The sequence below is a fragment of the Hibiscus syriacus genome, unplaced genomic scaffold (assembly GCF_006381635.1).
Source record: "Hibiscus syriacus cultivar Baekdansim isolate YM2019G1 unplaced genomic scaffold, ASM638163v2 tig00116971_pilon, whole genome shotgun sequence".
Taxonomy (NCBI): Eukaryota; Viridiplantae; Streptophyta; class Magnoliopsida; order Malvales; family Malvaceae; genus Hibiscus; species Hibiscus syriacus.
In genome coordinates this window covers 4,848,985-4,864,332 of record NW_024063495.1, presented here as the reverse complement: position 1 = coordinate 4,864,332, position 15,348 = coordinate 4,848,985, and the positions used below count along the sequence as shown (strand labels likewise).

At 33.8% G+C, this 15,348-nt stretch overlaps 2 protein-coding genes across 2 annotated transcripts; one reads left to right on the top strand and one right to left on the bottom strand.

Moving 5' to 3' along the window:
* Positions 1 to 4,912: 4,912 nt before the first annotated feature.
* LOC120192079 (kinesin-like protein KIN-UA) lies at positions 4,913 to 11,952 on the top strand. The gene is made up of 19 exons (XM_039194932.1): positions 4,913 to 5,289; positions 6,109 to 6,209; positions 6,370 to 6,492; positions 6,725 to 6,910; positions 7,061 to 7,282; positions 7,357 to 7,513; positions 7,604 to 7,753; positions 7,886 to 7,974; positions 8,189 to 8,392; positions 8,846 to 8,941; positions 9,115 to 9,249; positions 9,352 to 9,483; positions 9,777 to 9,912; positions 10,003 to 10,095; positions 10,368 to 10,493; positions 10,584 to 10,709; positions 11,040 to 11,183; positions 11,308 to 11,436; positions 11,524 to 11,952. Exons 1-19 carry the CDS (start codon positions 5,067 to 5,069, stop codon positions 11,682 to 11,684), a joined length of 2,733 nt encoding a protein of 910 aa, XP_039050863.1. The 5' UTR covers positions 4,913 to 5,066; the 3' UTR covers positions 11,685 to 11,952.
* Positions 11,953 to 13,887: 1,935 nt separating this feature from the next.
* LOC120191729 (AT-hook motif nuclear-localized protein 24-like) lies at positions 13,888 to 15,108 on the bottom strand. The gene has a single exon (XM_039194648.1). It carries the CDS (start codon positions 14,983 to 14,985, stop codon positions 14,092 to 14,094), a length of 894 nt encoding a protein of 297 aa, XP_039050579.1. The 5' UTR covers positions 14,986 to 15,108; the 3' UTR covers positions 13,888 to 14,091.
* Between the last annotated feature and the right edge of the window lie 240 nt (positions 15,109 to 15,348).

Here is a 15,348-nt window from a genome sequence, read left to right as displayed (position 1 = left end):
AAAAATTCCTCCCAAGAATGAAGAAATCCGTGAACCAAACGGACTGTTAGCTATTTCTTTTTCTATCAGTGAATTCAACAAAAACTTGGTAGGTTCCATGATTTTGTAATGGCTTTCAGTAGCCTATCAAATTGAGGGGGGTTGCTTGCTTTACTGCTATTTTTTGCACTGTGCCGCTGTCTATTTTGCTTTTAGATAAAGGTCGTCTCTCTTTCCGTAAATTCATTGGAATTATGAAAGATTATTCCACTGAAAATTTGTGTTCTTGGTGACCCTGCCCCACCTTGGACCACTTTTTGATGTTTCAGTGTTCATATTATGAAATAACATTTCAATTCCAGACTTTGATCCATTCATATAATTGAGATAACATTTAATGAATTTAAATTTAATATTTATAATTTTAGGATATTTTAAATTCTTAAATTTGTATGATCCATAAAATATAATTTTACTAATTTGTAAATATAATTTTACTAATTTGTAAATATACCATAATATATAAAAGCTTTAAAACTACTATTTATATGCTACGTTATGTTTAGCATGTAATATGGTCATTCATTATTCTTAGAAAAATATAATTTTTTGACATCCACATTTTCAATGTTTAAGAATAATGAATCTTAATCATTTTCACATAAACAGGTATATTTTACATATTATATTATTGTTAGCAAATCAAATAGATAATATTATTTCAACCAGACAAGAAATATAACTAACATGAATCATTTAACAACAAACTATAAAATTATATGGTTACAAAATATTTTTCCCACAAAGTATATTTTCGATCGTTATAAATTATGCTTAAAAATAAATAATAAATAAACTCTTATAAATACATTTTTTCATTTCTCTGTTGATGAAAAAATGGATGTAAGTACGGATAGGCATGGGACTCGGATTCGACGTGTTCTGACTCGACTCGACCTGATCGGGTCAGTTTATTTTTAAAAAATTCGGATTTGGGTTTAGTGTGAAAAACACTCAATCCGGCCCGAGAAAAACATATAGTTTTTTCTTTAGGGATAGTTACAATCATGCCCTTCTATATATATTATTTTCCCCCAATTAAATCATTGTTTTTATTGAATAAAAATAATATTTTTTTAATAAATATATTATTTCAATAGGGTCAGGTTGACCGAAAATCCGACCCGACCCAAACCATGCCCATCCCCAGATGTAGGCACACGTGCCTATAATTCTCAAGACAGTAAAAATAAAATCATAAAAATGGCTGTCCATTGTTCCCATATGTAATGGGATAAGGGGGAGGTAAGATAGTAGGCTGCCCCCAACACCAGGTTGAGAGCAGCTTCCGTAGAAGACCTCCGAATTATAAAATGCTCTCCGTGAAACTCGATCCCAAGACCTCAAGGTTAATAAGATGAAGGAAAATGTATTGAGATAAAACTACTATCTTAGAAGTGATACTACTGTCTTGATAAATGTGATCAGAAACGAATTTCGTTTTTTAAGATTAATACTCTATACTTTTATTTCTCAATTTCAAAGAGGAAAAATAGTTAAGGGAAGAATACTTGACTGTTGGATTCAACCAAAAAAGAAAAATAATTAAAAGCAAACTATACTTTTTTCTTAGCCCCTTTTCCCACTTTTTTCAAAGCCAAATGCATTTGAGAGTAAGGAATTTGAATTTGTTGTTATGCATATAAATAATGTATAAACTATTTACAATTTTTTTTAAATTAAAATTTATTATATATTAAAATTTATTTGAATCGATAACCTCTAAAGTATTATAACAATAATAGTATTAATTGAACTAAGATTTAGTTGACGTTACTTTAAGTATATCATATATAAAATTCGAGAAAATATTAATGCTTACAAGTATGATTCTCTACAAAATATGATATTTAATTTTTATTTCATTTTATATTTAAAATAAATAATTACATAAATTTATTTTTGTATTGAATAAATAAAACGTTTGTACGGGGAGGGGGCATTCGTCGTCCTGAAAATTTAAAATTATCATATTTTTAGATTTGTTCTATGTATTTTTCTATTGAAAATCTGTTTTCGTCCCCCTAAAATTTTATAAGTACATACCCTTCTAAAATTTTAGAAGTTCGCCTCCCTGACATAAAATTATGTGTTCATCCCTGAATATGTGAACATAATATAGTGTTAAATATATAGCGAGAAATCCATTAATTGGTCGAGTAGTCAATGATACTAATGTTATCTTATCTTATATGAGTTCAAATCTTGATATTTACCTTGAAAATATAATATTTATGTAATTAATTCTATATATATATATATATATATATATATAGTGGTGTTAGCGTTTTGAAAGCGTTAAATCAGGTAAAAATTTAAAAAAAAAATTGTTATCAATTTACACATGTTACTAAAGTTAATATGTAATTTTGAGATTTAACCACAAATGTTTGAATGCTTGTAATGCAAAATGCAGGTAGATTTTGGAAGGGTTTCGTCTTCTTCCTCTGCCCTTCCCCCACCCTAACTTTTATTTGCTTTTCTTTTACACACAAAAGCTTACTTCCACCGTCTCTCTCTCTCTCTCTCTTTCCACCTCATAATTTTACTCTGCAGCCTTTGCATTCCCTTTCATTTCAAACCCTCCTTTATGATTTTTGGCATAATATAAAAAAATCTTAATGTTCAATAAAATAATCACTTTACTCTTATTCTTTTTTAATGTATTTTGGTCCTCAAAATTTTATTTTGGAATAAAATGGCTCCTATGTGAATGGAAAATGTTATGTTAACTATTAATGCTCTAGAATATGGTTCTTTTCACCTTAAAATAAAATATTTGAGGATCAAAATGTTAAAAACATAATTAAAATAACTATTTAATCAAATATTAGGAGTTTTTTTTGCCATTAAATAAAACATCAGGGTTAAAATACTTCAAAAAAAATATGAATCAAAATGATCATTTCAATAAATATTATGAGATATTTTTAACATTATGCATTTTCTATGATGACGATATTTGAGTTCTAATACTTATTATAGTATTAATGAATAAAAATTAATTGAATTATTTCATTACGGCTTCTATGATTTTATTCTATTAACGACATAATATTAATTTATTCACATATTATCTTTTCAATATTAAATAAATTATATATAAATAAATAAAACACACAATTATTTCTTAATATTATTTGGGAAGTAAAAATACTTTATAGTTACCAATAACCAGTTGGTCTAGTGAGATGAGGTACTAGGTCTCTTAAGCAAAGTCAGGGGTTCAAATTCTGGCGTTTGCGAATGGAGCTAACTGGGTTGATAGGGTCACCATCGTCTCTATAGTATCCAATCTGGATTAATCAGTCAATAGATCGAATACCAATGATTAATTCAAAAAAAAACTTTATAGATAATGTACTCAATAATAATACAAATATATACCCATACATTATGCGACTTTATTACTTGCCATGTTTAATTTGTGTTAATGTTTGATTCGTTACTTAAATTAGAAGTTTGAGTTTTATTAAAATTTTGTTTCTAAAATTCAATAATGCATTAATAAAGTTATTTATTTATTTAATGTTTATATAATAAATTAGTTTCAGTCTAACTAAGCGATAATTAAATAAGTTTTAGAGTTAAATATCTTCTAAATAGATATCTTCTTAAATTTTTAAATAAGAGTAATATTTCACTCGAAAGTTCATTTAATTATCGTCTGATTTAATAGGAGTCAATTTATTATATAAGTATTTTTTAAATAAAAAATGAGTTCAATTTTCTATTTGAATTCAAATTTAATTGCCCATACTCAAATTTCAATCAAAATACTTAATTTTGATTTTTTTTTATTTTAACACGATCCGTGATTTTAGTGATAAAATTAAATATTATTCTTTTTAGAATACTCAAGTTTGGACAGCTGTGTTTGTAGAATGCGTGTTATTGTAAGTTTAAAAAAAATTCTAAAACTTACTACTTTACAATCACCCAAAAGTATTAAAAGAAAAAAAAAAACTTAACTCAATACTAACCAAAATCGAATTATTCTTACAAACTCAACCAAAATGGTTTACGGTCAAATTTTTAATGGGTAAAGTAACTTTTAGTATACAAATCTAATAAAATCTACAAGTTGGTTATTAATTTTTTTTTCTATATTAGTCCATTTGAATTTTTTTGTCATTTTGATATCTAACACAAAATTTAATGTGGACCAATAACAAATTATTATATCATCAACTTATTTTTTTTGAACATATATCAACAAAAGAATTAAATACAAAAAAGCTGCAAAATTTAGATATTAGTGCGTAAAAAGAAGGTTGTGGGACTAATTTAGAACAAATATTAAATCAGAAAAGAATAAACTATGTAGTTAGCCATCCCCTTATTATTGTGATTCTGTTTTGGTCACTAATGATTTTTTATTTCAAAATCATATATAACATTTTATTTTGGTCACCCACCATTAAAATTATCAATGATACTGATGTGTCACCGTAATATAACACCACATCATTATTGAAAAAAATAAAAAAGCAATTCTGTTTATTTTTTAATGACAGGTGACTGAAACAGAACTACGGAAATATATGGATGACTAAATACGTAGTTTACCCTAGGAAAATTACCATTTACCAAACGGAAGGGCAACTTGGATCAGAGAGGCATAAAAGTAATTTAAGGTTTCCAGACGCGCGACACACCTCGGCTCAATTCCCGCATTTAAACACCGTCACGAGGCGCATTTTAGTAAATATACGTACCATTAATGTTTCAAAAGGGCATTTTAGTAAAATCAATGCCATCTCTCTCTCTCTATCTCTCTCTCTCTATCTCTCTCTCTCCCACTCCGTTTTATCTTACAAGTCACGTCCTCTGGTTCTCTCTCTCAAACACAAACTCAAAAAAATAAAAAAAATCCTTCATTGCTTGCACTCTTTCTGACAAATTGCATTTTCTCGGCAAACAAACACAGTATAAGCAAAGAAATTGGAGTTCAAGTTGGAATGGAAAAGTGGGCACTCTAAAGATTGAATCTTTGGTATTGGTTTTTTTTTTTAGTTTTTCAAGAAATGGCGAGTGGTGGTGGAAATTATAGGAGTGGGACTCATAAGAACTCTCTCAAAGGAACAACGACAACAACAGCAACTGATAGGCCGCTCTCTGTGAACACCAACCCTTCCAAGCCCACACTCAAAAACAAGTCTTTGTCTTCTGTTGGTGCATCTTCTGGGCTAAGGAAGAGCAGCCCTGGGTCACTTGGAGGAGGTGGAACTGCCAAAGATGATGCTGGGGGTTAGTTGATTTTATTTATTTTACTTTGGGTTTTTTTTGTTTTGAGATCTTCGATGATACATTTTTTTTCTTGGTTTTGTTGTTTCATGTTTGTTTGCTTTTGGAGTGTCGGATGTCTGAATTTTCAATTGAGGTTGTCGGGTATCTTCTTTTGATTGTCGATGATTGTAACATTCATTGTCTGATATTGCATCTTGTAAGTCATGTTTATGTGTGTTTTTGGATGGTTACATGTGTGATTTATCTTAGCTTTGTGACATGATAGATCATAGAACAGAATTTCTTAGATTCTTTCCGATTAAAGCAATTTGATAATTTATGCAATCTAAATCTGGTTAAATATTAACGAATTTAGCCAATTAAGTTTAGCTCGACTGTCATAGATGCTTAAGTGCTCAATGCCCTCCGATTTTGTGTGGGGAGTGGTCTGGTAATATATGCATTGTATAAAAAAAATACGTCAGATCACTTAAACAGTTCATTGGTAGTAAACTCGAGTGCTGGTTGGCGCTGAGGTTTAGCTTTACTCGATTTTAACCGTCGGAATCTGATTTTTTTTTAGTATTTTTATATTTTATTGTGAATCTTTTAGTGTTGAAAGTATAGACAGTATAGTGCTTTTTGATCTTTCAGTGCCCTCATCAGTTGCTGCTTTCAAACGTTAGATTCTTAGGATTTTTATTCTTTGCAAAGAATTAGGGATTAGACTGAAGATTTTAACTTTAATGGTAGTGAGTTCTTCTTGACAAGTGCAATGTATATGCATGCCGGTTCTGTATTTTGAGTTGTTAATTTGATGTTTTTTTCGTTCCTCTTCAGTTCCTGGAAGAGTTCGGGTGGCTGTGAGATTAAGGCCACGCAATGCAGAAGAGTCAGTGGCAGATGCTGATTTTGCTGATTGTGTAGAACTTCAACCAGAGGTATTGTGATTACATTCGACGGTTATATGTGCTGGTGGGCCATTGCTTTTGCATGCTGTGGCTTATCTAGTTAGTTTTCAAATTACTTGAATTTAGGTCCTATCTGATTTGTGCAAGTTTCCTTTTAAAGGGGAACTGATGCTCTGTTCATTTATTTCAGTTTAAGAGGTTAAAGCTTCGAAAAAACAATTGGGACACAGACATGTATGAGTTTGATGAAGTGCTCACAGAGTTCGCATCACAAAAGCGGGTGTATGAAGTTGTTGCAAAGCCAGTTGTGGAGGTTTGTGTACATGACATATAATTCGACAACAATTTGTTCGAAATTCACTTGCATTTAGTTATTTTCCTTTCCTGCTACACGTCAAAATTTCAGTCTATCATTGTGTTTCATTGTTTATTTTTTCCCCAAGTTATCTTTTTCTTTTCCTGTCTGTTACTTTTTCTCCATAACTTTTTTTGGGTGCGTGGTTCAAATTTTATTAACAAGATCCTTGTGTAATTTTTCTTTATAGAGTGTTTTGGATGGTTATAATGGTACAGTCATGGCTTATGGTCAGACTGGTACCGGCAAAACATATACGCTTGGACGACTTGGGGAGGAAGATACAGCTGATCGTGGCATAATTGTCCGTGCTATGGAGGATATCTTAGCAGATGTTTCATTGGAAACTGATTCTGTTTCAGTCTCCTATTTGCAGGTTGTTGCATTTTAATGCAGATCCTGGTGTTTGATTTATGATCATTATCATTGCATTTATGAAATTTCTTCTAGAAATTTATTATCATTTCTTTAAATTAATAGACGTTTTAATGTGCCTAATAATTCTGCTCTTTGAAAATTTGTGCAGCTCTACATGGAGAGCTTACAGGATCTTATTGATCCTACGAATGACAACATTTCAATTGTGGAAGACCCTAGGTCCAGAGATGTTTCACTACCTGGGGCTACCCTATTCGAAATAAGAGATCAGCAGAGTTTCTTGGAATTGCTCCGTTTAGGCGAAGCTCATCGCTATGCTGCAAACACAAGATCGAATACTGAATCTTCTCGTAGTCATGCTCTTTTGATGGTGAATCCATTGAATTAATCTGTTCTTGTACTAGTTATCTTATCATGCAATCAATTGATCGCTTTCTGCTATAGGTACATGTCAAGAGGTCTGTCAAAGGAAGTGATCTTGCTCATTCAAGTCAAAATGGTAACACTACCAACATGGCTAAATCTCTTAGGCCTACACTCGTTCGAAAGGGAAAGCTAGTTGTTGTAGATCTCGCTGGTTCTGAGCGAATCGATAAGTCAGGTAATTAAACTGGAAGCCCTAAGCTTCCACCCCTCAGTTTGACTGTTTCTCCTTAAAGCATAACTTTGTTGTTTTGCTGTTATTTTGCAGGGAGTGAAGGTCACACGCTAGAGGAAGCGAAATCTATCAATCTTTCTTTAAGTGCATTAGGGAAGTGCATTAACGCACTGGCAGAGAATAGTGCTCATGTTCCAATTCGTGATTCAAAGCTTACCAGGTTACTTCGTGATTCATTTGGAGGTGAATTTGATGCAATGACTTTTTCATTATGTGCTATTTATTATATTACTAAGGGTGTTCGATAAAGTACCGAACATTTTCAATGCATTGAAAAAATATAACATTTTAAAAAAAAAATTATTTCTTTAACAGGCACAGCAAGAACATCACTGGTTATAACTATTGGTCCATCCCCACGTCACCGCGGAGAAACAGCTAGTACTATAATGTTTGGACAGAGGGTGGGTAACAAATTCCATTATTTTACTCATTTCATCTTAATTTATGGTTTAAAGAGGCACCTATGGACTAGTTGGTTCTATTTCCATGTATTCAATGATATTATTTTCTGCTAACATATAATGGAATCAAATCTTCACCAAGAGCATAAGCGGATTATATTTATACAGCTGCTCGATAGCTCAAGATATGAACCCCTTTTTTTACTTTATATAGGCTATGAAAGTGGAGAATATGTTGAAGCTCAAGGAAGAATTTGATTATAAAAGTTTGGCTAGAAAGCTTGACATACAGTTAGATCAACTGATTATGGAGCATGAGCGGAAACAGAAAGCACTTGAAGATGAGATTGAAAGAATAACCACGGATGCGCGAAACCAAATTTCTGAGGCTGAACGAAATTATGCAAATGCAATGGAGGTAAGGTTCTGTCCCCCCTCCCCCCATTAAAATTCACTTTTACTTCATGCATATTCTAGCTTTACCTGGAAAGTAGTGTCTGCTAATATGTTTAATTCCATAAAGCTTTCACGGTCATAATTTTCATGAACTTGTAACACTTGATCTAAATTTCTTCATGGTTTCTGAAAACATGAATGTATCAAATTTGTAACACTTGATTGATCCTGTAAATGATTTGGAAAAGAGTGCTTTGACCAATTGTCATAAACTTCATAAGTTCAGTCTAAAGGTCCCGGGTGAATGATATGAAAGGATATGAAAGGGGGTTTAGTTGAGGTGTAGCTAAGCAAACAGTTATTGGTGGACCCTTTGATCTTTTCGATGATAGAGATAGATCATGCTTTTGTCCACTGCCTTGAGTTAATCTACTTTCTACTTGAATGCGTATTGATTCATATCTTCTTGTTGCAGAAGGAAAGATTGAAGTATCAGAAGGAATATATGGAATCAATAAAGAAGCTTGAGGAGAAATGGATGATGAATCAGCAAAAGAACAGTGAAAGAAAGGTGGAAATATAATCTTGTATAGAGCTATCTCCCTCGTATTGCATGATATTGATTTCTTATACTATGAAAAATTAATATTTTTTTCTTCATTCTCTTCATTACTATTTTCTTTAGTTTCTATCACAGCTAACTTGAAACTCGCTTATAATGTCTGCCATTTTTATTCCACCTAGGATCAGATTGCCTCCTCTGCTGAGGAAGTTGCTGAGCTAAAACGGTTACTTAACAAAGAAATTTCTCTAAGGAAAATTGCTGAAGAGGAAGTCCATAGCCTTAAAAGTCAAATTGCTCAATTGAAAATCTCTGAGGCATATCTCGTGTTCCTTTTTTTTTTCATCTTTAGCTCTTTTTGCTGCTACTTATTTCGCATATAGACTGCTATCTCATACTGCCACACTTCCGTTGCATAGGTATCAGCAAGTTCTGAGGTCTTGAAACTGCGAAAGATGCTGGAAGATGAGGCATATCGAAAGGAAAAACTTGAAGGGGAAATATCAACACTACAAACACAGTTATTGCAACTAAGTTTTGAAGCTGATGAGGTATGTTATCAAATTTCAACTATGTCCCTCTTTCGTTTCTCTTACTTAGTTCACTCAAAAGTGTCCCTCTCATGAGGAAATTGAATAAATGGAGCATATGGTAAATGTTAAAATTGTTAAACTTTGTCCATGTCATTGTAACTAATAACAAATTAAATATTAAATTATGAGATTAAATGGCCTTCTAACAACCAGATTTCAAGAAATGAAAAATTGTGGTAGAAGGTGGGGCTTGTAATTGCTTTAATTGTTTATATATCAAATTTTAACCAGACGTGCATTATTTTTTATAGACAAGAAGAAGACTTGATTTAGATGGTCCCGGAATCGTCCCGGGAAGTCTAGAATCTCTCATTTCTCAAGCTAGACCACAGGTAAATGATTTGGGAAATGGAGAAAAGGACTCTATAGCAAACCTCTTCGAACAAGGTAGTAGTAATCCCTGAACTGGTATTTATTGATCAAAACTTTAATAGACACTAATATATTTATAGTGGATCTCTTTGCTTTCTCTTATAGTGGGATTGCAAAAGATCTTGTCATTGCTTGAAGCAGAAGATGCTGATGTGCGGATTCATGCTGTGAAAGTGGTAGCAAATTTAGCTGCTGAGGGTATTGTTTCTGCCTGTTTGATCCTCATTCTCTTTTTGTTGTACCACGGACGTACTTTGCTCTAAATTTGATTTGATTAAATTAGAGTTTTTTAAGTACTGTGAATCTTGTAGGAAGCATTTTAGGACTAAAATCGCTAATTCTAGATTATTGAGGATCTCCGTATGGATGTATTATCTATTTCCTCCCTTTTCTTCTATTCAGATAATAATTTCGTGATGTTTCCTATTCATCCGTCAATGACTGCATAAAAATTCACCTCCATTGTGCAGAATCAAATCAGCAGAAGATTGTAGAAGCTGGAGGTCTAACATCCTTGCTGGCTCTGCTTGGAAGCTCCGAGGATGAGACCATTCATAGAGTCGCAGCTGGTGCAATCGCCAATCTTGCGATGAATGGTAAAATATTCGGCTCCCTTTTTTGACATATGAAGTCTTTTTGCTTTCAATCGCTCTTTATTTTACATGGTACACCTTTTATTTTGTCAGAAACCAATCAGGAACTCATAATGTCTGAAGGGGGCATTAGCTTGTTATCAATGACAGCAGCTAATGCCGAGGATCCTCAAACATGTAGAATGGTTGCTGGTGCCATTGCCAATCTCTGTGGCAATGGTAAATTACTTGACCTCTTCGATTTTTATCTGCAGGAATCCTTGTATTTGACTTCATTGTTAAGTTTATGAGAAGTTTCTGCATGTTGATCAACTTACACTTCGAATGGCAATAAACTTGAAATAATAAGCTTGTTTGATGTTGCATGGACCTTTTTACAATTTGTTTTTGCTTTTTAAAAAAGTCGAAACGGTACATTCATGATAAAGAACATTATCAGTGTAGGGCTTAAATGAATGTGTCATTCTACTGGTTGCGTTCTTAAAGTTTCATGTAAGTTTATCAGTTGGTTTGCCATTTCCATCAGTAATTTTCGATTACCTTCTTCAGATAAGCTGCAGAATAAGCTAAGAGGTGAAGGTGGCATCAAGGCGTTGCTCGGAATGGTAAAATGCGGACATCCTGATGTTCTTGCTCAAGTTGCTCGTGGTATAGCGAACTTTGCTAAATGCGAGTCGAGAGCATCGACTCAAGGTACACTTCTTTGAGGAGAACTTCTTGAAGTCTTTTCAACTCGTACATCTTACGTAACCTTCCATGGATTTACATTTCTATGATTTATGTCCATTGGGGTTAATTTGGTTCTCAAATTGTACAGGAAATAAAACCGGAAGGTCTCTTCTGATCGAGGATGGAGCACTTCCATGGATTGTACAGAATGCTAACAATGACGCCTCGCCAATCCGGCGGCATATTGAGCTTGCACTCTGCCACTTAGCACAACATGGTAAGCTTGTTTTATCTTCTGTAAATTTTCCGAGGTTCTCTCTTTAAAAATATTTATATAATGAAACTCCATCTCACCACATTGCAGAAGTGAATGCTAAAGACATGATCACCGGAGGTGCCTTATGGGAATTGGTTAGCATCTCCCGAGACTGTTCCCGCGAAGATATAAGAAATCTTGCGCATCGAACGCTTACATCGAGCCCCACCTTCTTAGCCGAGTTGAGGAGGCTACGAATAGACTATTAATAAAATTTTGGAAGATCTGATTGGAGTAATGGACTTGGAAGTGTAGGAACCATGTCAATTCCTGGAACCAATTCAGACTATAGAGGACTGAAACTCCAGATTGAAACCGGAGTCCGAACAACTGTGCTTCTGTTGAAGTTTGTCTGGAACTCGGAGTCCGAAATCAGTTTGCAGTCGGAGAATTTTGATCGAATTGTTGTATAATCTCGTATTCGTGTTCATCGGATCTTTATAACCCGGAGTAAATCATATGTACACACCACAAACAGATTGTCTCTTGAAACCATGTACCGATGGGCTGAACACTAGAGAATTCACATACAAATGTATAGTGTGTTATTATTTTATTTATTTCGTAATTTACTTTTTAATATGTAAAATGTTAATTAATACACGCATCAAGAAAACACGCAAGTTTGCTTAAACATTCGATCAACTAATAGTTATCATGTGTTTAAATGTCCTTGTGTACAACGACAGACATATAATTTTATTATATTAAGGGATGAATTTTTAAAATTTTAAAGAAAATCAAATTTATAAAATTTATAGTAGACGAAAATAAATTATTAATAAAAATATTTAAAATATATGATAATTTAAATTTTTAAAGAGGTGACAACCTCATTCACGCTTCTCTCTATCTATCCCTAATTGTGTACTGTAGCAATATTTATATTGACATGGGTTAGTGTCGCAAGAAAAGGTAATATTCCCATAGTAAATGATAACTTTTAACGGTTTAATTTTATGTCGAATGTTTGATGGTAACATTATCTGATCAAATAGTGACAAGAGTAACATTTTACTATTCGATTTTACATTAAATGGGGGTATGATCTCACTTAAGTACTTTTAATGATATCGATAATACTAGAGTAATTTTTTAGTATTTTTTTTATAAAAAAAGTTTAGGTCAGGATAACTTTCTCAGTCTACGGCCAGAACATACCTTAAATACAATTATGATTTACATAGAAATTTATAAATTTTCTACCAAAAATGATGGTGGTAAAATTCGAACATAACCTTACAAATTCAAATTCCCGAATCTTAATCACTCTATCCCTCAAACGTCTTTAAGTGGGATATGAATTACTTTTAATGAGAGAGACCAACCATGACAATATTAGTAATGAGGGGATTATAAAAGATACATTGAATTAGAAAAAACCCTAACCGCTTTTTTCTCAAAAAAAAATCTTAATATCATACCTCTTTTATTTTTAATTGAAATTTATCTTTTTTTTCTTCTAAATAAGTCGCACTACAAACATTTTAGATCAGATTAATACGAAATTCAAGCCACAAACTTTAACACGTTTTATAAGGCCAGGTTGGGCTCAAATTATCATCCTTAAAAGATAGTTAAATTTAAAATATTGAATGGTTAACAATTGAAATTGAGTCTAAATAATAAGATTGACAAAACACATATTATTTTAACAATAATAAACCAACAATTCTATATATAGTTGATTGAACTCATACCTAACTCAATCTAAATTAATATGAAGATCTGAAGTTTGAGCCAAACTAAAAACTAACTCATCTGATATTTACTCGGCTTGAAATTGAGTCGTCTTAAAATCAATCGATTCAACATTGAGTCGACTAAAAAATTGATTGATCTAATATTAACATGACCGAAAAATGGACCTATCCAATATTAACTAGAATCGGAAATCGTCCAATCTAATATCTACTGAATTTAAAAATTGATTGATATGATATTAACTTGATTCGACCCGACTTATCATATACCCGAATTAAATTTGAATCAGATTAATCCGATCCAAATCAAACTTAAACCAAATACAATCTAAATTTAAAATAGCTCGATCTAAAATAGTTTGACATGAATCCGATCTAAACGACTCAATTATCCCCTCTAATTTATCCCATGCAGGGGGGAGGGAAATGAAAGTGAGACTGTTGGACTTATAACGAGTCGCGCTATACGTGTATTAGTGGGTATATATTCGACATTAAACATATTTGAAACAACAGAGCCTGTATCTTGTATTCCGTGGTAAATTACCTCGAAAAGGAGCTTGTTCAGATAAAACCCTAACAACAAAATGCCTAACAAAGACCGTCTCTACATATGTCTTTGACCTTGTATGATCGTTTCCATATATAAACAACAAAATGATGAAATATGTTATGTATATATGCTTAGTGTTTGATCTAATCCGAAACATACTGGAAAAACTTATTCTCATAAAATCAAATGCACCAAGAATCCATGAATTTACAGTCATTCAATCAACATGCAAGCGCTTACGATCTACTCATCAAATTCAATTCAAAAAGAAGAAAAAAAATGGAAACAAAACCTGGAAAATGTTGCTCCACAAACCCAGATTTTCTAGCTATAAATAAACTCCTTCCTGGAAATTGTTAGCTAGAATGGAGGGCGACCACCACTTGCCCAAAATGCCTCATTTGGTAAAGAATTGAGAAGATTTGGTGCCAGTCCATGAAAAAATGGTGCATTTGACTCGAGCGGCACTTGTTGTTGTTGTCCGCCCATTACATCCGGCGATGATTCGGTCGCCCCGCCTTGCATCGGTAGCCGCGGCGGTTCTTCTTCTTCATCCAATGGAAGCCGCTCGTAAGCCGCGTTACTAAATGAAGCTGCCATAATCACAACAGGACCTGAACAAGTTAGTGTCCCCACAACGCTGCCACCTACGACCTGGCCTTGTCCGCCTGCCAAATATATGGTTAGCCCCGTTGCCGAAGGCGGTGCCGGGGGAGGCAAGAACGAACCCGACAACGATAATATCTCGAAACGCCCGTGTAAGCTCACAACCGCACCGGCCGAGGACGGTTGCCGAAGCGTAACATTGGTGACGTTCCCAGTCCCACTCATGATGCAAACGCCTCTCTGGCGCCGTCTGGCGAACGTGGCAACGCTCTCGACGATGTCGCATCCGTCGCCGATCTCCATCACGTGGGAGCGCAAAGCGTTGGCGCTGTCTCGAGTAATGATGATGGGTGGTTTAGGCTTGTTCTTGGATCCAGCTGGCCTACCTCGTGGCCTTCTATTCATCTCACCTTCACCAACATGGATGCCGAGCTCTCTACCTTCGTCTGCACGGCGGCTGCCGTAGTCGTCGCGATCCCGTTTCTTCGCGCCGCTGCTGCTGCCGCTTTGCTCGTCTTCTTCCGAGTTTTGGTGGTGGAATTGATGATGTTCTTGCTGCTGCTGCTGCTGGTGGTGGTGGTGAAGATTGAAATCTCTTATGTTAAACGGGGGAGGAAGAGATAGACCATGCGATGTAATTGGATCCATTACTCGAAGCTCAAACAGCCAGAAAAACCTCAGCTTAAAGCAATGATTAAAACATCCAGAAGAAACAAAGCACTAATTAAAGGATGAAAAGAGGGATCGACTTTTTCTTTCTTTCTTGTTGAATGAACAACTAGCAAGCATTAACACACAGCAAACCCTAAACCATAACCCATAACCCAGAAAACTGAGTTGATTTTAGGGTTTTGAAAAAGATTTTTCCGTTGAATTCTCCATCTTTGTCCTTCTTCTTCTGTCTATAAGAAATCTTGTATGTCTTAGAGAGAGAATATGGGGTTGCTAAAACTCGAGGAGCAAGGGAGGATTAGGGTAAAGGAATATATAATGAAAGATGATTATAGATGG